Here is a 26,190-nt window from a genome sequence, read left to right as displayed (position 1 = left end):
CTCTCTTCTCAGTAAGCTCTTTGGCTTCGGGCTCGAGGAAGCTCAGCTATTCTCAGTATCAGAGGAAGGTCTTGTGGTGAAGCACTGAGGCCTGCAAATAAAAGGAGAAATATGAAGATCACTAAGTAACCAAAGCTGGAAAATGAAAAGGTTTGGTAACACCTTACCCGATTCAGTGTCTGATGTGCTTCGTTGAATAAGCATGGGGAATCCACCTCGTTCATCTTTGGCTAATCCTCTATAGTCACAAGGCACCGGAGGTAACTAGCTACCCTAACGGGTGCGGAAAGGACCCGGGCATCTTCCAAAATAGAGATAATGATCGACCGCTTCCGACTGGGATCGGCACTCGGGGCAGGGAATCGGTTGACCAGTCTAGGGCTCGAATTAGATCCACCTGCCCCCGAGGGCGGACTTCTTCTTGGTACTTCTAAGTCACCCAATCCGGTGACATCCTCCGTCGTGGTAGAGTCCATGCCATCAAAAATATCTTTGGAGGGGATCATCCACTCCATGGACCCCCTCATTCGGCCACTCCTTTGTCGTTTGAGCTTCAACAGATATCGAGTCTGTGTACGAAGGCAATCCTGTTATGTCAATAATAACGGATGGGGAAGAGCCGGTGTCTTGAAGGTTTTCGAACCTCACTGTTGCATCGGCCTCTTGTATTTGTGAGGGATTTACCTTTGATGTTCCCTCCTCGGATGGCACCCGTTCCTCGGGGGCCAATAGTTCTCGAGCCATTATAATTTTATCCTCCTCGGACTCGTCCCTTAGCCGGTGGAGTAAGCTCGAGTTAAGTACTCGGGAGCTGGAGGTTTCCTTTGGCTTGCGGACCAGCCTCTTCCTCAATTTTTTTTTCTCCGAGCTTGGGGAGCTCTGAGCCCTCCTCCTTTTCTTTTCTCTGGCCTGCCTCGGAGCAGGAGCCTCAACGGGCAAGTCCTCGTCGCCAACCGGAGGCCTAAGTTCAACATCCTTAGGCAAACCTGAGAAAGAAAGTAAAGGGAATAAGAACTTGATAGTAAAAGAATAGGCCTAACACGACCTGATCAGAAAAGGGATCTTACCATGGGAACGGGCCTCCCAACGGCCCTTCGAGAGTTCGCGCCACGAACGGTCGGAGTAGGGCATCTGATAAATGATACCCTTGACCCACTCCTTGAGTCGAGGAACAACATTTGGTACCCGAGCAACGACTGCCCCACCACAAACGCCAATAAGAAAAAGAGAAGTAAACGTAAAATCAATATTCAAAGGAAAGTTCCACTTACGTCTTATATTCCACTTCTCGGGTAATGGCATGCATTCCACCGGGATCATGTCCGAATTTTTCACTCGGACAAAATGGCCTTGCCAGCCTCGATTCCGGTCCTCATCGATACTAGAGAACGTGGCATTGCTGGCCCGACGCACAAGCTTTATCAGCCCCCCTCGGAATAGTCGGGGATTTTACAAACGAAGTAGGTGATCTACGGTGAACCGGCAGCTACCAATTTTGCTCACGAAGAACCGGAGTAGGATCACAATCCTCCACATTGAAGGATGGATCTGACCGAGGCAAACTTCATACCTGTTGCAGAAATCTATGATGATTGGGTCCATCGGTCCCAATGTGAAAGGATAAGTTTAAAAACTCAAGTATCCCTCGGCATGGGTGGTAATGGCCTCATCAGGGTCGGGAACCACTACAGTTTTGTTAGCCCAGTTGCAATTTATCTGGACCGTTGAGAGGATTTCTTCGGTAATCGAACAGATGTATCTCGAGAAGTCTTCGCACCGACCCGATACCGAAGAAGTTTTTTCAACCTTAAAATCGTTATTTACCGAGCACCCCCGGGTATGAACATTTTCAAAGGAGGTTCAGCCACCGGTTTATCAACTTCCACGTTCCGGGTGGTCGCCTCGACCCTAGTGGTGGGACGCGAAGTTGAGAGATATTTTTTTCTGGGAACGGTTTTGGAAGTCTTTGCCATTTGTTTGGAGAGTAAAAATGGAGGAAAAATTGGGAAATATTAAGAAAGAAAGAAAGTTTAAGAATGGCTTGTTGGTTTGGGAAGAAGATGGGTGAAACTTTTGCAAAAGACCTTGAGTGATGGAGGTAAAAACACTGGAGGAGTGCGGAAATCTTGAAAACTTGAAGGTAGAAGGTTTGATGAAAAGTGAAAATGAACAAAAGAGGCAGTATGTATAGGAACTCAGCGACGTTCTGCATTCAGGGATAGCCGGCCGGCGGCTAACAAACATTTAATGCCATTATGACGTGACTGACAAGACGTTTCGCATTTTTGTCGTTTCTGATGCGAAATACCAAAGAAAGAACAGGGAAACTCATGCCATTTCTCATCAACTCTTTTTTTGAGAAATGAAGGGACTATCTATATACAGTTAAAACTGATCTCATAGTATATCCTTGTCTCCGACATAACGAGCAAGGCCGAGTTATAGTAATAGGGGGGCCTAGACCGAGGTAGAGATCTCATCAATTTAGAGTCCAGACCATAACTCCTGCCCTCGAGGATATCGGGGTTGTGACCTTGATTAACTTCGAAGAACGTTGTTAGGTGGTCGAGCACGGCCAACAAAAGATCGTGATATTCGTGATCGACCGAATATCACAACGGGGATTGTCACACTTCCTTTTTCGCCCGCGCCGCCGGAAAGGGGCGCAGAAGGGAGTTTTTCCCAATTAAAGGACAATCGAAACGGATTGAATTTTTTGGGAGTAATTCTCACATAGGGCAAAAATCGCGTGCTTACAGGGATCTCAGCACGTACTAAGAAGAAATCGGCAATCATTTAATTAGGAGAATTTTTTACCTTTTATAGAGTTGTACCTAATGCAGGATTCCCCTACTATATAAAGGGGGTATGATTGCTTGTAAAACACATTGTAACTCGCACTTCAAGGCAGTATATTATTATTTTCTCTGCTATTAGCTATCTTTCCTGTTCATTATTGTCGATCGTAGTGGACTCGAATCGAGGCTGATTATTTCACTGAGACTGGAACTATCTCACTCGTGTGGTTTGAATTATTTCTGTATTTCTTTATTCGTTATTTACTTCATCAATTGCTTTATCTCTCATTTTTTCTTTTCTCTTCCTTCTTTCTTCCTTTCTTGCTTTCGTCTTCTCTTTCTTACCCTTCCTGAGCCGAGGGTCTACTGGAAACAATCTCCATACCTGCATTAGGTAGGGGTAAGGTCTGCATACAGACTACCCTCCCCAGACCCCACCTGTTGGGATCATACTGGGTTTGTTGTTGTTATTGTTGTTGTAAGTTGCTTGAGCTCTATTATCAAAACTTTAAAGTATTATCCATAGGGTAAGCAAGAGACAATACTTAGGGGTCGTTTGGTAGGAGGTATTAAAAAAAATAATGCAAACATTAGCTTTGCGCATTACTAATATCTTGTTTGATATATTTTTCTAACCTATGTATAACTAATACTTGTATTATTAGTTATACATCATACTTGGTATTATCCTATATATAAATAATGCATAAAAAACCATGACACTAGTAATACCAAGGCTATTAATGCATGCATTAGTATGCTTAAAGACAAAATTATCGTTAAAGTCCCTTAAAGCTAGAGAATATGGAAGGTATTTTTATAAACAACTATATTTCTTAAAATTATGTAATGCATTAGAATTTTAAATACATCACACCAAACAATAGCTAAGAAATAATATCTGCATAATTAATACTTACATTACTAACTCATGCATTACTAATACACATTATCCCGCACTATTCTTCTACACCCTTCCAAAGGACCCCTTAAAGAGATGTATAAGTAACCAAGCACAAAATTAAAGTAATACGGTTTTATTATCATGATCATCTTGCTACATCAACCCAAACGTGCTCTGGAAAATAAGAGGAGAAAAAACTTGTATCTAGTCATCATTCTGAAGAAAATGACAGCATACATATGTGGTCAATTCTCATATCCCGTACCCCATCAGAAGAAAACAACGCAGGCGCGTCAAAGGGGAGAATGAGCGGGAAGAAATTTGATTGGAAATGAAATTGTTGCTGACGGGAATGTACAAAAGGGATTTTCTAGCTATAGATAACTCATGTCAGTCAAACAAGCAAAAAGTAAAAAAAGGTAAAGAAACAACTTAATCAAAAAGATTCAGTTAGCACCCTGCCATCTCTGTTTTAGTTGCTGTGAAATTATTGTACGTCCCACTTCTCTTGCCCATGCAAAAAAGCAAATTTCACCAATACCACCTTTTTTGACCAGCCCACTTCTTTGGTAAGTGACAAAAAACCATTCAAAACACAAGAGGGAAAAGTCCACCACTTCTCTCGTCTTTTCAATTTCCCTCCAATTATTTTCCATTTTATTCCATGCCAAAAATTGGGGTCTGGAATGGTGCTAGGTTATTCTTTGCAGTAGTCTGGAATGAATGAAGAGAAGGTGGCATCCAATTACCAAAATTAGAGCCATCAAGAGTAGTAGTAGTAGTGGCATTGCTGTTTAAGGCCATGCTTATGTCACTAGGGACAGAAGTTATTGTGCTACAACTACCACTTTGTTGCTCCTGCTCCTGCTCCTGCTGCTGGTGATAGTACCCTTCTTCATTGAATATGACTCGACTGTTGTTGACTTCATTCAGAGAGGTTGTAGTAGCAGGGAGATCCATGCTGATGATTGTTGTACCTTGTGTTTGAATAGTCGTACCATCAGGCGGACCATGACAGAATGTTGCATTTGCACTAGGGTTTTTGCTGCCGTTGTTTTGATCATTAGTGTATCCGAGGATTGACCAGAAATCGGAAAAGTCTTGCTTGATAGGCAATCCGAAACCAAGGTTGACCATATTTGGAGCTTGAGAGGAAAATGGAGCAGAGGTAGCAGAGGAGATATCTCGATCTCGATCGTCCGATCGGTTTCCTTCGACATTCTTACTACTTTCAGAAGCAGATTCTGATGAGGTTTTTGATTTATTGTTCATCCCTCCAACAGGGAGATTGCTACTGGCGATACTTTTAACGTCGTAACGGCTAATGTCAAAATTCGTCACAGCGTTTAGTCCTCTAAATTTGATTGCAGCAATGTCATAGGCCTCTGCTGCTTCCTCTTGGGTGCCTATTATTTGCATTAAAATCATCACGATTAGTCTAAAGAGTTTTGATTATATTGACGGACTTAAATTTGTTGCAAAAGATCATCATCACAGACAGCCTTCCCCATCGAAAAATAAAATTAAAAAGACAATTCTAATGAATGAAACATATTGAACAAATTCAAGGACAAGTTGGAAGCTAAGAGACTAGCCAGCATAAATACACGGTCAAAGCCTGACTCTTGTATTTATTTTATACTATAATAAAAATGACAACTAACTTGCAATATATTGCCGGTTAAAATTCATTAATAGGAAAAAGATTATTAACTGTGTATAACTTAAATTTATTAGTTTCGGGATTGAATTAATATTCACTATAAAGAAATTTAACTTACTGTATGTCTTATTTCCTAACTTAGCAATTCTAATTTTTTAACAAAAATTATTTGTAGTCGTTTTTCAGAGATAATGTAATTCTTTTGAGTTAACCTCTTAATATTATTGTACCTATCACAAGCTACGGTAGTCCTATAAAAACATATTCCCACCCCTCTTTCTCGACTGTCAAGTAAGCAGAGAGTAGGGACAAGCAAATACCAGCAACAAAAACCTTGGGCAATTAAAAGGAGATCCAGCCAAAAACAAAAATAAAACGTTCATATTGTTGCCACCCAAAAGACCACTTAAAAAAAGCCACGTATGTCATTTATTGTCAACCCCTACCTTACGGCAGAGCCAGATAATTTAGGGTATCCACCGCCAAAGGTATCAAATAGCAGTAAGGCAGTGCTGTTGAATGACGTGCATATTAATTTGTTGCTTTTGTTTTTTGGATTTGGTGGAATAAACACAACTAATACTCCCTCACTCTCAATTTAGGTGAACCTATTTCCTTTTTAGTCCGTGCCAAAAAAAATGACTCATTTCCTTATTTAGAAACAATTTACCTTTACACAAAGATTTATATATGTGACTCATTTTAGACCACAAGATCAAAAGCCTTCTTTCTTCCCTTAAACTCCGTGCCCAGTCAAATGAGTTCACATAAATTGAAACGGAGGGAGTATAATGGATAATAATATAATATAATATAAACAATGGATGATCTATTGACTAGTCGAGCTAAATAGAGGACTAGATATTATATATTTGTGGAGGGCAACAAAAAGATAATAAAAACTCACTAAAGGTTCCAAGATAGAGATCTTTGTTTCCTGCCACTCTTCCGATTCTTGCTTGCCATCTACCATGTTGGTGGTGCCTAAAATAAAACAAACCTTTGTTGAATTAGCTCCTTAATTGAACACATAAACCAGACAAAAACAACAAACAAAAGATAAATAATATTCCGAACCTTGTGACGCCTCTGTAGATGGAGGCTCCTCTTGAAAACCCACTACTTTTCCTACATTAACAAAAAGATAAGTAAATATAGTATATAGGATTACGCACTTTCTTGGGCTCAACGAGACAAGAAAATGATTTAAAAGAAAATACAACAAAGCCTTAGCTTATGCAGTAGATTCCGCACTGAGATAAAAGTACATTTATTGGGGGGGGGGAAGATAAAAGTAGATTTAGTCTATGTGGAAAAGAAAACTATACTATAATTATAATGATTATTACTACTATTATTTGGAGTTCTAACCTTCTAAGAGAAGCAACAAATTCCTGCCTTGTCATGCTCTTCATTTCTTCAAGCTCCTTCTCATAGTTCAATACCTTCAAATATATAGATCACGACTTCAATATTAAATTTCAATGTAGAGGAAATAAGAGAAAGTAATTAGAAAATTCTTTATTTTCCCTTCTGAGATTTGGTTCTAAATTTCCTTACCGGAAAGTTAGTGGTGGTGGTCGGACCCCAATACTTGAGAGCAGCAAGATCATAAGCTCTAGCTGCTTTCTCTTCTTTATCATAACCACCTAATCATAAAAAGATGTAAAAGAATATTAGGTTATAAAAAATCTTATACAAAGCATTAGAAAATAAGAATCCAATGAGAATCTAAAGCCTTAAACGTACACATTCATTGCAAAATGAATCTTCTGTAACACAGTAATAGTAAATGAATGAATTTGGATAATGGAGATTTCAGTACTCACCTAAGTAAACTGAAATTCCGCAATGATGATTTTAATCGTCCAGAGCCACAATCATTCGGTTGTACAATATTGACATAGAAAGAAACAAAATTAGTCCATATTCCTCTTTGTGCATATCATATCATATAAGTACTACAATCTTTTCTTTCGAAGATTCACTTCAAATCTAGAGATAATTTTCCACGGTAAAGAGAAAAACTATGCGTTACTAGTATTTATCATATACTTTCATGTTGAAACAAATAAAATCTTTAACTTCTATGATATTTGGATGACCTTGCAAAAATAAAAAATTTAGAAGAAATTAAACTTTTTAGTAGAACTCTCCCCTTAAATGATAAGCTTTGAAACAGAAAGGAAGTTGCCGGAAACCCTAAAATGCATACCTTGCCTTCCTTTTCTACTTTGTCCTTCTCTTCTGCAACTATTATCCCACAAATGAGCTTCATATCTTCCTGTCCATCTATGTCTAAAGCACATCCCGAAAAGAAAGCACAAAATCATTATAGTATATCTAAATCCATTAATAAGTTCCAAAAAGAATAAAAACCATTAATGTAAGTCTTTAATTATATATATATATATTCACCTAGTAACACCTCTGTAAATAGAGGTGCGTTGTCCAAAGGTCTCGACTGCCTTCTTAGCCGGCGGCAACGCCACCACAGCCAACTGCTTATTCTGCGAATTATTTTGATCAGCAGAAAAGCTACGTAGAAAACTAGCGGCTATGGTCTTCAGCTCAGAGCCATATTCACATAGAGAAGTAGTAGTTGTTGTTGTTGCTGGATTTTCCCAACACACTTCAGTAGCTGCAGCAGTAATGCTTGAGGTTCCTCCCAAGAAATCCTCAAGCTTTGGCGGACCATCAGCACCTTTTCCATTTTCTTCCACTCCGCCTATACGTACAAAATCACATCCATACTTGTTGATCAGCCTTTACAACAAATTTAAAAGTTGAACGATATGAGATCATTTAAAACACAACTACATATACAGTTCATATTAAATTAGATTAATAATCTGAAAATTAAAGTAATTAACTCGCCAAAATAGGTTAAAACACTTGTCAATCTTTTTTACATATAGGGTATATAGGCATACAAGTAAGAAGTTATAATTTCATGAGTGCAATAGTACGTACTGTAATAAGAACCCTAAAGGTTGATGAGTCAGACCCATCAATATTTAAACTTGAATCACTTTATAGTTAAGTGTATACTATAGGTTAAATCATATACTATCAATATATCATGTCTATACAGCTAAAATGCTTCTTAGAAGATCTCTATGCGTTTAGCCAGCCATAGAGATTTATACATACACAGTGACAGAGATCCTACATGTAAGTTACATGTAGGATCTTTGTGATAGAGAAGTCGAAAATAAAGAAGAGTGAAGAAGGGAAAAATACTATTAGGTTTGGAGTTGAAAGCTTGGAAGAGGCAAAGTTCTGAAGAATTATTAGAAGGCAAGTTAATGCTGCTATTGTTGTTGCTGTTGCTGTTAATATTGGAAAGTGAGAAGCCAAGCCAGTTCTCAGAAGAAGAATCCATATCCATTATCGTCGGTGAACGGGAAAGACTTTCTTTTTTCTTTGGGAAACAGCGCTATGCTTACTAAACACTGCCTGCTCTACTTATTTTGTTTTCCCAAGAACTGATTGAAGATTTAACTTAGACTGGAAATTACACGCTTAAATCTATGTGAAAGAGTAAGACATTAATATAGAGATATTATCTGTGTTAGATAGATGTGTACAGAGAGAGGGGGGAGATAACTATGCACGAGAACCGAGGCGTCTCTCTTGTGGGGATATACTAAATGGTTGAAAGATAATAATTTCTGTTCATATTTATTTAATTTGTTATGTTAAGGTGAGATTAGAGAGTTTTTTTCACATTGATTAACGTTGAAAGAGAAAGTAAAACAATGGACACTTTGCCAATGATTTTACATGAATTAATCGAGATAATATATAGAATAATCGAGACTGAGGATTACTACTTGCAGATGGTAGACAATATTGTCTAAATAGAAAGAAAAGAAAATTAAAGTTAAGTACAATATAATGATCTCTGAAGTATTGTTTCATCATATTTAACTAAGTATCAGAGTTTTGCTATGTCACGTTAATCCAGTTCAATCTCATGAGATTTTGGGCATAAGTTTGTCTAGCAATTGCGTTCTTCCTAGTTTAGAAATAGTACATCAGATACGAACGACGAAAGATTTTGGATTTACGCTGATTAATTATCGCTAATTATATATGCTCATAGTTCGAGGAAAGAAAATATTAGCGCGATTTATGAAACTAAAAGATGGTATTTATAACATAATATAATTGAAAATCTAATCTATCCTGATCATGTCAACAATCGCTTGAAGATAATTAAGTTGAATTAATGTCTATCATGCATGTTAATGACATGACAAATTAATTCTGATCTAAAGTTGAATGTGCTAAACAGAATAATCTGTTTTCATATTTTTTTCCTCATTTGTTAATGTAATGTTGCAGTCTTTACAGTGCATGAATGTGTAAACAAACAAATAATGCAGAGGAAAGCAAGTGGAAGGATATTATGGAATGACTGGGCGGTCTCTCTTGTCTGTCTCTTGACCGAAGAAAGCGAAAACTTTATTAGGAGAAAAAAAAGTTTTGAGACAAAAAGAGAAAAAGATAAAGGGAAAGGGAAGAATAACAATGGGATGAGAGAGAGAAAGTGTAAAAAAAAGATTGTGTGTATGTGGGGAAGCAAGAGGGAGGAGAAGGGGACACTAAGGACGAGTAGTAAATAATTTCATTTGGTCCCATTGTTTAACGCGTGTCTATTCTGATTATTTTATGTACATATTCATTCTTCATCAGTGCGTCGTCTACTCTATGGGTGTTAATCGGGCCGGGCTGATCCGTTTTCAGCCCGCTTCAGCTCGGTTCAGCTCGCTATTGTTCACGTTGGGACGGGTTGGGAAGGGGGCCGGGTTGTGTACGTTCATGTTTAGACTAATCGTGCCCCGAACCCGTTAAACCCGAATTTCCTTGAATTTCCTTAACGGGCTGCAGCCCGTTAGCAGCCCGGTTTCTGTTTGAATTTTTTTTTTAATTAAATTGGACCGTTCCCAACGGTCAAATTCAGAAATGACCATTGGGGAACGGCCAGAAATTGCAGAAATGGCCAATTTCGGCCCCCTATTAATAATATTAATAATATAGCCCTTCCACCCCAAAATCTATAAATAGCCCCTCTTCTTCTTCATTTTTTCTCACAAATTCACTCTCTTACTACTCTAATTCTCTCTCAAGTATCAAACTCTCAATTCTCTCTTGATATTATAGTTCTTAAATTCTCAAATCTCAAATTCTCAATTATTTATTATTTCAAGTTTCATCAATTATTTAGTTTAGCCATTACAAAATTATTATTATCAAATATCAATTATTCAAGTGAAGTGTGGTATCAATTATCAAGTATTCAAGTATTATCAACTATCAAGTTTCGGTCTATCAATTGAAGTTTGAATTTTGATATCAAAAATTCAAAATTAGTGCGGCATAAGGAATCCCGGTACACTCGTTCCATCTCTTTCTCTTATTTGGTGTACACTTATTTTATTAATTAGTTTCTTAATTTAGTTTCTTAATTTAGTTTCTTAATTTAGTTTCTTAATTTAATTTCTTAATTTAATTTCTTACTTTAATTTATATAATGGATTTACTTAGAGCGGACAAAAAAGCGTGCACTAGAGGTGGTAGTAAGAAAACTTCAAAAAGAACAAGAGGTGGTGTTGGTTCTTCTAGTAGCTTTACACATATTTCTGAAAGTTCACCTGAAAATTTAAATGTAGATTATGAGCGAATGCAAGAAAATTATGGTGTAGATGATGATTTAGATGCTTTGTTAGATGATATTCAATCACCCGATAATCTTGACACACCACCACCTACACCTGGTAATGCTAGTCAAACTCAAAATGTTAGGGGTGCAGGTGCAACAAGTAGGCCTCTTCTCCCTATTAAGAAGAATCGACGATTAAGAAGTAAGTGTTGGATGTTTTTTGAAAGACTAGAAGATCAAAAAAACATGTAAAATGTAAAATTTGTAGTGAACATTATAAACATGAGCCCGGTAAAGGAGGGGGAACGGGTTAACTTCGTAGGCATATGGAAGAGAAACACCCTCTTGAATGGGGAGTAGATGAGTTATCTGGGCAACAAAGACTTAACCCGAGTACTGGTGGGTTATTTGGGAAATACGATATTAAGAAAGATGGGGAAGAATTAGCTAAAATGATTGTTTTAGGTTGTTTACCTTTTAGTTTTGCTTCTTCACCGTATCTTATTACTTATATTCAAAGAATTTATAACCTTATGTTTAAAGGTATTCCTAGAAGTACTTGTAGAGCTGATATCTTTAGGCTTTTTGGACAATATCAGACATATATACGTTATTTGTCCGCAAGTCTTCCTTGTAAAGTTTCTCTTACTTTTGATATTGGTCGTGCTGTGAATGGAAATGATTATTTGACTGTTACATGCCATTGGATAGATAATAATTTTTGTATGCAAAAACGTATTATTGCTTTTAAATATGATGAAGATCAAAGTCATACTGGTGCATTTATAAGTAATAATATACATGAAGTTGCTATATTTTATAATCTTGCAGAAAAAGTTTTGTGTATGTCATTTGATATTGCTTCTAACAACACTGCTGCTATTACAATATTAAAATTGCATCTACACCCACCAATTCCTGAAATATTTCATGTTAGATGTGCATGTCATATTTATAACTTGATTGTGAAGAGTGACCTTGAATTATTTAGAGATGAAATTACTTTAATTAGGAGAGCTGTTGGTGTAATTTAAATAAATAAAAAAAATTGAGCTCGGCACGCCCGAACCCGTGTGAGCCCTAACCCGTACGAGCCCATGAAAACCCGAAAAATTCCAGCCCTATAACAGCCCGTTATCCCCAGCCCGCTAACAGCCCGCCCGCTAACCGAACGGGCTGGGGGGTTTTCCGTTCAGTCCGTCCTAGCCCGCCCGATAAACACCCATAGTCTACTCCCTCTTTGTTCTAAAAGTACTATAAGATGAAGGAGCGCTAAGGGATTGCAGACATGAATATGGAAATTTAGATATCTATAAAATGTTAGGATTAGAGTAAAACATGACTTGTATTAGCATTTGGGAAAAGGTCCAAGTATGTCGTTGTATTCAATTTGTTTTATGTTTATCGTTTTTATTACTTTTGATCTTTACTCTCGCACTACTAAAAAAACTGCCAAAAAGCATCCACAAAAATCGATCGAAATTGGTCGGAATCCAGGAAAAATTAATTGATTTTCGACCGTTTTCAATTGGTCGATAAAATAATGGTCGTAAACGGGGAGCGACCAAAGTCGATCGGTAACTGTCAACGTAGTTTGACACAAATTAATTTTACCGACCAAACTCGGTCGGTATTGTTAAAAATATTTTTTAATTATTTTTAAATTAGCGACCGAAGTCGTTCTGAAATTTCATTATTCATTTTTTTAAAAAGTATTCAATTTTGACTTAAATCGATCGGTATTATTTAAATAATTAAAATTTAAAATCATAAATTCCGATCGAAATCGATCGGTAATTTGATTTTCTAGGAATTAATATGAACATTTTTGACCGAAGTCGATCGATTTTCTGGGTAATTTTGTGCCCGAAAATAGCTATTTTATAGCTGCACCACCTGCCAATAACCAATCACTTATAATGGAAACATTACAGTGCTGTCATTCAACCAATAACAATAACAATTATCAAAACTTTATTAACAAAATATTATCACCATCTCCATCTCCATCTCCACTAAACTGTATTAACAAAACATCATACCTAACAACAAAACGTTTCATAAGTTAAAAATTCAAACATCAGTCAATAAGTATTTTGTACTACATCATCTTCATCTCCACTACTATAACATTCATCGTCGGCATGGTTCGAAGAATTACCATCTGGGGAAGGCTGTCGAGACCAGGGAATCGGGAAAGCACCACTAACAAGAAGATTGGTTAGCTGACCTTGAAGGATATTAAATTGTTGGTCCCTCTTTTCTAGCTGAACTTGAAGGGTATCTAATTGTTTATCTCTCTTTTGTTCTCTAGTCTTTGTCTCTTCAAGCTTTGCTGTCAGTTTTGCGATCTTCTTCTCCATAGACGAGAGAGTCGACCTATCACTACTAAAAATTTGGTAAAAATGTCGACCGACCAATTTTGGACGGTCAAAACCGGCCAAAAAACCGACCAAAGTTGGTCAGTGTTTCAAAATATTTTATTTTTTAATTTTTTTTACGAAACTGACCAACTTTGGTCGATTTTCTTTGGCGCAAAAAAGCAGAAAACTATGTTTGACTCCCGCGAAATTTATTTTTCAAGAAACCGACCAACTTTGATCAGTTTTTATTTAAAATAAATTAAAATTAATATTAAAAAAATCGACCAAAATTGGTCAGTTAATTCGGCCGGTTATTTTCGTGCGAAAATACAATTAAAGAGTATAAATAAAATAAAATACAGTCTTAAAATAAAATACACCAATGGTCTAGTGATAGAATAGTATCCTGCCAAAGAACAGACCCCGGTTCGATTTTCAGATGGTGTATTTTTTAATTACATAATTAAAATATTGACCAACTTTGATAGGAAAAAACCGACCAACTTTGGTCGGGTTTTTTTTTTGGCAATATTTTTTTTATTGAATTTAATTGACCGACCAAAGTTGGTGGGTAATTTCCAACCAACTTTGATCAGTATGCCCTTCCGACCTTTAAAATACCGTCCACACGTAAATGGTCGCATTTTGGACAATTATTGGCCATTACCGACCAATTTTGGTCATTTTTTGGACGATTTTGCCCGGATTTCTAGTAGTGTATCAATTGCCTCGCCCTAGGCAAAAGTCCCTATACCTTGTAATCCAACCCTGTAGTGCCGAAATGATCTCTCTGGAAGGCCGTATGCTATCCCCTTTATAGGACCACCGACAACATCCAATTATATCTTCTACGTTTCTTCGTCTGAAATGGGTGGTCGCTCGTCTTGCTCATTTAGTGGCAAGCTTTGAGTGTACTCCTCTACATTAGCCTTCTAGTGACCCTTTATTTAGAAGATAGAAATTTATTAACTATATAATATTATAAATATTAATTTCAAGTTATAGTAGTTATGAAACTTACATATGCAGTCTTTGCTCGATCCTCGACCCATCTAGATGGATCTGTCGGTGCCTTTTTCTTCCGGAAGTGAGTCTCCATGAAGAACTCTTCATGAGTCATCTTCCTCCCATATTATTTTTCCTACAAATATAATAAAACGTGTTAACTAAATTAAAATATTTAAATATAGTTCGATACAAATAGATGTAAATATTTTAAGGAATTACTAGTAGTCTCCTCGTAGTCCCCATGCTCCTTGCACCACACAATGTAAGGAGCCATCCTTCTCAGATGCTCGGGCCTTCTTTCCCTATTCACTTCTCTTCTCGGATTTATCGGTGGTCCACTGCCTCGGTTGATCCTCCCATAAATACGGTAGAACCCATGAAGACTTATTGCTCTTCTTTCGAGCAGAGCAGAAGGAATCAGATAGTCTCTTACGGCATTTGAACACAAAATTTGCACAAATTTCACTGTTATGTCGGTCCTCCCGGGAACACTTAATCTGCAAAAGAAATGTGTAACGTTAGATGAAAATATTATTAATATAATGCTTAAATAGATAATAATTGTATTAAAACCTTAAATTTGTTAAAAATTTGCTCCACGAGCTCCGGTAGAAAGTCACTCCAAGTCGCATAGAGTGCATCATACAACCGGCCAAAAGCTTCAGTGATTATCTTTGTAGTCCGATGATTAGGTATGAACCTTTAACATAGCAATTACATTATATTAAATAAACAAGAGTAGCTATTATAATTCAAAAAAAATAAAGAAGTAATAAATAAATCTTACTCATTGCCCTCAGGCCTGATGATCATCCTATGATAACAATCACACTGCAATTCCTCCGGATCATCATCCTCCGATGAATCTGAAGCGTGCGTAGAAGGGGGCATCTGTCTCATTGATACTATCCCGAAGGCGAAGTCTAGAAATGCTAGGAGACGAACTCTGTAGAGAGGGAGACGGGGTCGCTGATGAAGATGATTGTGATCCAAAACCTTGCTGCGATATAGACCCTTGATGCGATCTAGACCACTGCTGCGATCCGGTTAGCTGAAATCTAGATGGATGCGATCCAGCTGGTGATGAAGCAAATGGAGCAGATGAAGGGTAGAACATAAGTCTTTGAAGAACAAACTTATCTCTGTGATGGATTTCCAGATATTTTCAAGCAAACCACAAAATGCAATAGGGATTAAGGTTTCCATGAAGATATGACAGTTATGACTTTTCATATGAGTCAGCTTTCCTTTAATCATATCAGCACGTTTTCCTAGGTTCGAAGCATAACCCTAAGGCATCTTTAGATTTGCAACCCACTCACAAATTTGTCGTCTTTATTCCAAAGTGAATACGTAGCTGGCCCTCGGGCTTGAACACCTTACCATTGTTTGCAGACTGCAAATGTAATTCAGGTCACCTGCAATATTCTTATAAGTCCGGTCTAGCCTTCGAGTTATCTTTTGTCTTATTCTTATCATCCATTACTGTGTTGAACAAATTGTCAAAATAGTTCTTCTCTATATGCATGACATCAAGATGTAACGACCGGCAATTGCACTTTGCTCGGTTGTTTGAGGGCATGAGTAGCTCCGTATGATGTATTATGACTTATCTGAATCATTGGTTTTAGTTTTCAGGTTATCCAGAATTGATTTAGGAGAATGGTCTCAGCTAGAAGCTTTAAATTTGAAAGGTTTGACCTAGTTTTGACTTTTTAGTATTCGACCTCGGATTTAATTTTGATGGTTCTATTAGCTCCGTTAGGTGATTTTGTACTTGGGAGCGCATCCGGAATATGATTTGGAGGTCTGGGGTAGAATTAGGCATGAATTGGCGAAAGTTATGAATTTGGCGATTTTGGTAGGCAGTGGAAAAAATTGATATCGGGGTCGAAATAGAATTTCGGAAGTTGGAGTAGGTTCGTGGTGCCATTTGTGGCGTGTGTGCAAAACTTGAGGTTATTCGAACAAGGTTTGGTAGGTTTCAGCATCGTTTGCGGAATTTGAAAGTTTAGAAGTTCTTAGGCTTGAATCCGAGGGTAATTTGGTGTTTTGATGTTGTTTTAAGCGATTTAAAGATTCGACTAAGTTTGAATGATGTTATGGGATATGTTGACATGTTTGGTTGAGGTCCCGAAGGGCTCGGGATGGTTAACGGAGAGTTGAGAAGTGGAATAACGCAGCTGAAGCTGTTGCTTCTGATGTTTCCGCACCTGCGGAGTGGGAACCGCAGGTGCGAGGGTCGCAGGCACGGAAGGTGAATTGTGGATGCGGAATTTGGAAAGCTGAGGATGGAGCGCATGTGCGCAGGCTTGACCGCACTTGCGAGCCCGCATGTGCGAGGCTCGGGGCGCGGGTGCGGAAGCTGGTGAGTTAAGTGGAGTTCGCAAGCGTGGCGCCTTGACCACAGGTGCAGTCCCCCAGGCGCGGGAAATAGGCCGCATGTGCAAAAATCCTGGGCAGAATGTATATATTTCACACTTCGCGAATTGTGGTGCCTTTTTCACCATTTTTATTCGGTTTTGGAGCTTTTGGGAGTGATTTGGAGATGGATTCAAGGGGGTTTTCATTAAGGTAAGTTATTTGAGACCTAATACTCGTGTTTATGGCAATTTCTCATTGTTTAATTATGTAATTGTGAAGATTAGGGGTGAAAATGAGGGGTTAAGGCTTGGGATTTTGGAGAGTTTGATTTGAGGATTTGAGGGGTCAAATGGAGTCGGTTTTTGATAAATTCCGTATGTGTGGACTCGCGAGTGAAAGGACTTTCTAGTTTTGTCGGATTCTGAGATGTGGGCCCAGGGGCCGGGTTTGAGTGGATTTCGGGATTTGTGTCACGACCCAAACCGAAGGGCCGCGACGGGCACCCGGTGCTTTACTCAATCGAGTACCAACATAACATATCTTTCTTATTATACTATCTTATGTAAATGAGCCAGAAACCCGTCATGAGATAAATAGAATAAAATGTAAGGGAATACTCAACATATGACGACCCAACATGATATAAAAACTTATACATGTGACATACGGGCCTATAAGGCCGACATGACCATTTGTAAACTCAACACATAGGCCAACAAGGCCATATAAGTATCCATAAACCTGACATCTGTCAACAAGCCTCTAAGAGTACATAAAATCATAAAGGTCGGGACAGGGTCCGTCATACCAATCAATACATATCCAAAGCATACTGACCAAATAGGCAACTCCGGAGCAAGTGGAGTGCACCAACACCTCCACTGAGCTGATAGCCTACTAGGAAGATTGTCAACCTATCAATCGGTAGCTACGGGCATGAAACGCAGCGTCCCCAAGCAAAAGGGACGTCAGTACAAATAAAGTGCCGAGTATGTAAGGCAGGAAAGTATAAACAAGAATATTAATGTAAAGAGAGATAGAGTAGATACAACATGTAACATGTGAGTGTCTCTGGGGGATACTGACATGAAATGCATAATACATATATATACATAAACTTTTAAAAACATACACCTCTATGGGCATCATCATCATCATATCGTACCCGGCCTCAAAGAGGACTCGGTAAAAACGTACCCGGCAATCATAAGGCTCGGTAGAATCGTACCCGGTCACATGGAGCTCGGTAAATCCAACTGATCAGTGGTTGCACAATAGGTGTCGTACCCGACCTACTATAGCGCGTCTCGGTAGAGTAAAATAGATACTATATATAATGCATGCTAGACTCATGGAATCACGTTCCAAACCTTTTGGAGTGACTTATGGTCGTTGCACCTTCGATTAACATTATGGACATCATACCATCAATATGAGCTTCTATAGGATTCAAGGATCATACATACTTGCTTAAAATAACTTTATAAGGAAAGAACAACATGGGCAACCTTAGTTTCTAGGAGTAGATCCGTTATGAAATAGCGTATTCATTTCACTTTAGATCATGCCAAAAGAAAGAGGGAAGTGCCTTAACATACCTTAACCATGGTGAGCCCTTAATACCTCCCAAGCTACTCTTCAAACAACTCAACTCAATCTACCATTGCATAAGGAGATTCAAAATCAGTGTTGAATAAAGGCTAAGTCTGCAACTTAAACTTGTAGTTCGTTTATATAAATTCGGGCAACATCTCCCCTAAAACAAGAGCCTCCTCCAATACCATATACCAACAACAATTACCAGAGAAATCCAGCAATACATAATTATCAATAACAAGACACCATAAAACAACAACAAGTCATAACTATTTTACGACGAGCGACAAGCTCCAATTGGAATTTGTATACCTCATATCATCCTTTATAGACTTTTTACTTTAACTTAATAGTATCATTAACATGATAATGAAGTCTGTGAGCATGTAATTTTTGCCTCATACGAATTACTCCAAAAGAATTCTCAAATTAGGCCTTTGCTTTAATTATGTGTTATTCTAGAAATTACTGTGCAATTTTCTTGATTGTTTGCATATTTAATTTTAAATTAAAAATACCAAAATATAGCATCTGCACTTAGGATTTGATTTTACATTTTTGGTTAATTTAGTAAAATGTTATTTTTACAAAAAAAAATGAAAAATGCACAAAAAGTAACGTACTTTACATTTTTAAAGTGTTTAATGTCAAATTGTGTGATTGTTTTATTTTTAGTATTTAATTACTTGTGATAAATATTATTTGAAGTGGATTAGTATTTTGAGTCAATTTTGGTTTTATAATTTGAGTTGGGATTTTGGTTTTAATTTTATTTTTTTTTAGACAATTTAGGAAGAAAATAATTAAGTAAGAGAAAAGGAAATCGGAATTGGGCCAAAATTAATTTAAATCCCCAAGGCCCAAATCCTTACAGCCCAATTCAAACACCCCTGTACCCGGTCCAACCCGACCCAGTCCCCAGCCCTAAACCAAACGGCCCCGTTTTGTTAAGCGACTCAATCGGGACCGTTGGTTTCCATCCATCCAACGGTCCAGATACCCTTAAACCCATCTCCTTTCCCAAATCCCCCGCCCCCATTCCAATCGTCTCTTCAGAGACCGGAATCCCTCCCCCAAAAACCTAGCCACCGCCGGCCTGCTCCACCGCCCAAAACCCGGCGGTCGGTACTCCAATGGCCACCAAATTCACACCCCAGCTTCCCTTCGACCTCCCCAACCTAACCCCTCTAACCATCACCCTCGAATCATGGCTGACTGCTTCGAATCTTAGATCGAAGACAAGACCTCAAACCTTAAACTACCCAATCAGTCCCAAATTAACACCATATCACCACCTGACTTCCTTCATCCCTAAACCACCCCTAGTTCCACTCGAATCAAACCGGAGCTTGTCGAATCTCAATTCGAATGAACGAACGCTGAGTTTTCAAATCGAGAGCCTGTATGGAAGATTTGAGGCCGAAATAGGTTTTATTCGTGTGTTCTCGTTGGAGAACTCGTGATTAAGACCTATTCCGACCAAAATCAAAAGGTGCCAGATTTTGTTCAAGTCGAGCTGGTCGTTCATTTTAGGTATTTCCCATTTCCATTTGGAGTTTGCCATTTAGCTTTCATTTTTCTCATTTTCTCTTTTCTTTGTTTCATCTCATTTTTTAGGCTTCATTCGATATGTATCTTTTCGGACTAATTTCCTGTCACGTCAATTTGTTTTGGTTTGGTAATTGGTGTCGACTCGTTAATTTTAGTCAATTGTTGAATCTAGTCAGTTTGTCGATTTGTTAGAACATTTTCGATTTCGCAATCGATAAACTAAGTTTGTTTGTTTGCTAAAATTAAGGATTGGTTCATCACAATGTTTGAATCGCTTAGTCGGTCATCACATTGTTTTGAATTGCTTGGTCAGTTGAAATGCTTTGAAATTACATGAACTGTTGTTTTGGTTGTCACCTGAACCTACTGTGTCATTCCCTGTAAGGGTGTTCTGAATCATTAAAATCCTTGGCCTTTATTTTGTTGTTATTTGATTCAACCTGGTTCAAGCTTAAGCTGTTGTTGAGTTTGATGAATTGAATCCTACTGTTTAGGGTCTGAAATGAATCTGACATTGGTTTGAATTCAGTGTTGGTATGATAATGTTAATTAGATAGTAGTGAGTTATAAGGTTGCATTCAGAACTTAGGAGAATTGGTTATAGCTGCAGTCACAGGGTCTTCAGGGGTATTTTGGGGGTTTAAAAGTTTGGCAAATGGTCTTGCTAAGTGGGCTGTCAGTAAAGTACTTAATTAACCATTAATCTAATGTGTTAGTGGGAAACAAAACATGATGGTATGGGGAGGCTTAAAAGGAATTGATTAAAATATGTTGTTCATACCTGCTAGAACTTTAAATAAAGGAAAGACAAGGGTTAATGAAAAAAAACATACTCTAGTGGAGTTCTAAAGAATATCATGGGCAGAATTAGTTTCTTAATTCTGCCTGAGTGCTCTTACGAGCTGGCAGGGTCAGTGTTTGGGTATAAATGGAGGGACTTAGGACAGAGGAAAAAGGGGATTAGAGAAGAGAGTTGGAGAGTTTAGGAGATTGAAAGGAAGAAAACTTTCTGAGAGAGATACCAACCTAAGAGAAGGGAGACATACCAAAGAGAGGGAAATATATAGACTGAATTCATATACATAGAGATCCTACATCTTTATTCACTGATTTTTGAGTCAATTTCATCGAAAGTTGACTGAATCTGGTTTGTCGTTCGATCAAAACTGATTTCTGGGTTGCTGTATATTACCTCCTAAGTTTGAAATTGGTTTGCTGGTCACTTGTTGCTGCTGAATTTTAATTCTACTGTTGTTACTGTTGAAATCCTTACCCATCTGTTTCATCTTTACTTCCATGTACATGTTTTTAGACTATTTCACACAAGGTTTTGGTATTGAAAATGAAATGAAAGCTGGAGTTCCAAATGAGTCTTCTGCACATTTAAATCTATTAGTTTAGTTTCAGTTTTGTTTTTTTAATTAATTGACACGTCGTATGCTTAATATGGGAGCTATTAGCCAGCTTGCCTCTTTAAAGTCAGTATAGCCCTATAGTAATTTTACTTGCCTCTGAAACTCTTGTGGTTATAGCTGGTTTTGAACTGCTGAGAAAGGAAATTTGCACATAGGTTTAAACACGTACTAAAATCAGATAATATGCCAATTATAACAGTTGAGCGACCGTGCTAGAACCACGGAACCCGGGAATACCTAACACCTTCTCTCGGGTTAACAGAATTCCTTACCCGGATTCCTGTGTTCGCGGACTGTAAAACAGAGTCAATCTTTTCCTCGATTCGGGATTTGAACCGGTGACTTGGGACACCATAAATTATCCCAAGTGGCGACTCTGAATTTTTAATAATAAATAAATCATGTTTCGATTGCCTTTTAATTGGAAAAACTCCCTTGTATACTCCCTTCCGGGGGAGTAGTGAAAAAGGAGGTGTGACAAAGTCATTCATCAATAATTCTAGCCTTATACCATATATTCATAACAAATAAAATGATCCATAACTCCAATTATTCTTAATTAGCAACTTTATTCACTAGTTTATGTCTAGTTCATCCATTTAACTTAACCAATGCCAAGATAACCTTAAGCGCCTATAGGAACACAATATAATTACCTACTACAGTGGATGCAAGTCGAAATCCATGTTATATTTAGATTACAACAGCCCAACACACCCCAATCAATTCATACTAAAAACGACGACTATAGTAGTGTCCAACACCCCGAAAATATTACAAAGAATGACTAATCCATCATTTCGCCATTAAGTGATGTTTCTCCACAACATTTATATTCCAAAAACTCCATTAAATAGCAACAAAATATACAGACCAAAAGCTATACGAAACAGCCCACAAAACAATCCATTACAAATCAAATAACTCGAACTCACGGCTTCCAATCACCGTCCCGTGAGTTCTAACTATTATGAAATAAATTAATCAATCTTCCTTGATGTTTAAGAGCTTGAAACCAGAAATTAGGCATTTTTATTAACCTCAAAATACCTTCCAAAACTCAAACTACAAAGAAAAAGAGAGGTTATATAGCGATACTTACGTCGTGGGGATCGTTCTAGTGTTATTGCTTCGTGATTTCGTGCCTCGGACGATAATCTTGTTGGATAACCTTGTGGACAGCTTAAGGGTGAGGTTAGGGGTTTTATTTGGTCGAGCTCTCTGGAATTATGAAGAAAGAGACGCCATAGGAAGATAAATATCCATTTTGGTTGAAAAGTCAAAAGGTGCTACTTGGCACCATCTCATTGGCCCTTTTTCAAATACTTATATCTTTTTATCCGGATGTCGTATGAGCAAACGGTTAAGAGCATTGGAAACTAAATTTCAAGGCCTTCAATTTGGTATATAATATGTCCCAAAAAGACCTCATATAGCACACGAAATTTATTACTCAATAAGCTCCATTATAAGGCAAATCCTTAGTCGGTTTTTCCGCAACTTAAATCCGATTTTTCTAAAAACTTTATACTTCATATACAAACATCATATATAGCCATATCATGGCTTTAAACTCATTTAAATTATGGTTAACAAGTCTCATATTCATCTAAACTTACTTAACACTTCGGCAAACCTTTCTTATCCTTGTAGAAATATTTCATCCTTTTTGAGTTTACATTAGATAATCCTATAATGATAGTAACGTCTAAAGTACGGGGTGTAACAACATGTACCCTTATAAACATTTATCCTTGAATATTAACTCTCAAAGGCTTGAAAAAGAATATGGGACGTAAAATCACTTTATATACTTTCCAAGAGGATCTCATTTCTGAGTTTACATTAACGGACTTACGACGTACTTTCACGTACAAAAACATGGGTTGTAACATTATTCCCCCCTTTGGAACATTTGTCCTCGAATGTTGACTGATGCGCTTCTCATTCTCATACCATATGGATCTTATGAATACTTTAATATTGTCTTTTGTTATCTAGGCAATTGTTCTGTGAATAAATTTAAAAACCAGGGCATTTCCCCCTTTAGTCCTATTCTCACCTCGAGAATTATGGCCGGAGTTCTTCCAATCTCGTAACTTCGACTACTTTCTATGATGTATCATATATGACTATGTCCTTTTATGCACGACTCTTCTCTCTTTTTTTCCTCCAGCTTTTTGCCAATCTCTTGGCTTCACTTTCTAAATACATATATAGAACTATAACATGATGTCCCTCTGAGCATATATAGGTATATTTAAGCTCTTCGCTTGGTACTTTGCTGAATGTACGACTATTGATATATTTCATTTTATAGCCTTGGTATTATTACTGAGGTGTGCTACACAACTCTAGGTTACTTTCTCATTGTTTGTCCCATAACCTGTCGGTGCAACCCTTCCACATTAGGAACATATAATTGACCTCAATATTTGAGTACTCCATCTCACCCTGCCACATTAGGAAATATAATCGACCTCGATATTTGAGGACTCCATCTCCTGTAATCTCAAATAGTGTCTTCTCCTTTTGAGGGGTTGTATCTCTTCAATGATCTAGCGCATGATCTTCATACTGGCATTCCTTCACTTCAGTTACTAAAGAGGAGGTTTCCATGTCCTAAGTAGTAACTCTGGTACAACCTGCATCTAGTAATCGAATTCCAAGATTAGCTAGCAGATGAATCTCACAAGCTATCTCACTCTTCTATGTCTGTAAATATGATAGGCTACACATAGATCTACGATTGAGGGTGTTGACTACTATATTCGCCTTCCTTGGATGACATAAAATATAAACATCATAGTCTTCACTAACTCCAACCATCGCCTCTGATGTAATACATTGTCACTAAGGCTCGCGTCTCATTAGGGAACATTTGAAGTGATTTTCTTGATGAACCTAGGGACGATACTATACTTCAATAACTGCAATTTCATAACATCCCAACGTATTCATCTTACGGGGGCATTCTAATACCGTTCCATCCATGAAATCCCCTTTCTTTAAATCATTACTCAATCGAAGGCCCAAACGTCATTCTTTTAACTATCACAATTACACCCTTATTCTACTACCAGGGCAGTTTTCCATCTCTTCTAATTGCTCCTGTTCTTAGACTCCTCTGAGTTCATTCAAAGTGTATCGAGCTTTCTATAGCTCATGGAAAGCATCAGCCCTCTAGTTTTGACGGGTTTAATCCTGAGACCTTGCCTATTATTATCACCTTCTCACTCATATTTACCATACTTACCTTTAAATCTTGCACCGTATCTTCTATCGATTTCATAACCTCCCTTCTACATTGGTGGAATTCACATCCATACCTTAGAGCTCTACTATAATACTTGCAACCCTGGTGCATACACAATCTGGTAGGAGCTTCGTATTAACGTCTTATGAGGCTGGTACTCTTCTAATTGCTTTATCGTAGAGCTTTTATAGAATATGATTGTTGTACTATTTCTTTTATACCTCTGCTATTAAAAGTGTTCCTGCTATGGTTTGAGTCACGATTTCTATAATCATCTGGGTCTAACAATCGGACTCGTGATGTAACTTTCGAGCTTCCTCTTCCTTCTCGGCCTTTAATTAAGCTTAGACTATCTTCCAATCTTCAGCTTAGTGTATTAGCTATTATATTAGCCTTTCATGAACTCTATGTAGCATCCATGATATAATCTTCTAACAATTCAAGCCTTTATAGGTGACGTGGACTTAATTCTTTCTTTTAACTTATACTAGAGTCTCCTATAGTTGTATGAATGTCAACATATATGCTGCATGGATATAACTCTGAAGTCTTAAGTGCATTCATAACGTAATTAACTCTGGAACATTAATTGAATAATTCCTTTCGTGCCTTCTCAGCGTTCTTTAAATGTAAGCAATCACTTTTCCTGGTCGTTATGCCACTTGTTGCATGAATACTTGGCTTATCTTATTGCCCACCAATACTTGAATTTCCTATAACTCATATGATATCAAATATCACTTTTGACTTCTCGTTCATTAGTCACGATAGGTGCCACTTTCTTATGGAGTGTATACCATATTGTAGTGAGACTGTTGTTACAAGACCATTTCTTCTTTATATCGTTATGCTTAAGTTGAAGCCTTCTTCCTTATTTCGTCAGCTAGTCTTTCTTTGTAGTACTTAAGGAGACCTTCTGGATCTTGTAAATTTACGATCTTGTTATACTGTATACCCGAAGGAATTTTCGATGTTCTTACTCGCCTACAAACATCCTTAGTTACATACCTTCATGCCCTTGTGCTCGTAGGGTTACTTCTAAACTCAGATTTTGATTATCTCCTTAGTGGCACTCTCTATTATTTCCGTAACACTTATACGGTACCTTTAGTAACACAACTCATATCTGAATATTTCTCAAGGTTACGACATCATATCTGCGAGACTGAATTTACTAGATTAGGATTCACTACGTTTATCTTGCATGATCTGCTGATTTGCTTATAACCTCTTGTATAGCCATAACATGGCTCTTCCTGAATCAACTACAAACTACTCGTTGGTCCATTCTCATATCTATATTCCGTGTAATCTCTCTTTAGTTAATTACTTTATCTTAAGTTACCTCTCGTACTGGCTCCTTATGTATCAAGTGTTCATTTGCACTTATTTATCAATATCATCAGGTGCGCAACCCTTACCGTTTCTCTCCGGCGTCATGCTTGCATAATGTTTTGGAGTCATATCATATCTATAGGATCTGAATAGATGATATCTCATTCCTTTCACCTTTTTACCGCATTCCTCCTTTACTATTCCATAGTTACCTCTTCATCTTGCCATTTTTTTCACATTTTCACTAACATCTTACTCGTCTTGCGATA

At 37.6% G+C, this 26,190-nt stretch overlaps 2 protein-coding genes across 5 annotated transcripts; both read right to left on the bottom strand.

Moving 5' to 3' along the window:
- Nucleotides 1-4,022: 4,022 nt before the first annotated feature.
- Nucleotides 4,023-9,007, bottom strand: LOC107808093 (AP2-like ethylene-responsive transcription factor AIL5). Of its 4 annotated transcripts, none has more exons than XM_016632580.2 (9): nucleotides 8,519-9,007; nucleotides 7,784-8,093; nucleotides 7,581-7,663; nucleotides 7,195-7,203; nucleotides 6,926-7,014; nucleotides 6,737-6,810; nucleotides 6,443-6,493; nucleotides 6,273-6,349; nucleotides 4,023-5,108 (listed from the first exon to the last, which is right to left on the bottom strand). In XM_016632580.2, the coding sequence occupies exons 1-9, from the start codon at nucleotides 8,754-8,756 to the stop codon at nucleotides 4,360-4,362; spliced, it is 1,680 nt and encodes a 559-aa protein (XP_016488066.1). In that variant the 5' UTR covers nucleotides 8,757-9,007; the 3' UTR covers nucleotides 4,023-4,359. The 4 variants fall into 4 exon arrangements, with proteins under 4 accessions (XP_016488066.1, XP_016488068.1, XP_016488067.1 ...); XM_016632582.2 differs by having other exon boundaries at nucleotides 8,609-9,002; XM_016632581.2 differs by lacking the exon at nucleotides 7,195-7,203.
- A 3,957-nt stretch (nucleotides 9,008-12,964) lies between these two features.
- On the bottom strand, nucleotides 12,965-22,561 carry LOC107785849 (uncharacterized). The gene is made up of 7 exons (XM_075236844.1): nucleotides 22,433-22,561; nucleotides 18,367-18,425; nucleotides 15,192-15,481; nucleotides 14,978-15,104; nucleotides 14,624-14,901; nucleotides 14,418-14,537; nucleotides 12,965-14,337 (listed from the first exon to the last, which is right to left on the bottom strand). Exons 3-5 carry the CDS (start codon nucleotides 15,302-15,304, stop codon nucleotides 14,707-14,709), a joined length of 435 nt encoding a protein of 144 aa, XP_075092945.1. The 5' UTR covers nucleotides 15,305-15,481; nucleotides 18,367-18,425; nucleotides 22,433-22,561; the 3' UTR covers nucleotides 12,965-14,337; nucleotides 14,418-14,537; nucleotides 14,624-14,706.
- Between the last annotated feature and the right edge of the window lie 3,629 nt (nucleotides 22,562-26,190).

This window comes from Nicotiana tabacum, chromosome 18, assembly GCF_000715075.1.
Source record: "Nicotiana tabacum cultivar K326 chromosome 18, ASM71507v2, whole genome shotgun sequence".
Taxonomy (NCBI): Eukaryota; Viridiplantae; Streptophyta; class Magnoliopsida; order Solanales; family Solanaceae; genus Nicotiana; species Nicotiana tabacum.
The sequence above is the reverse complement of the archived record's forward strand: the minus strand, read 5'-3'. Positions and strand labels throughout refer to the sequence as shown.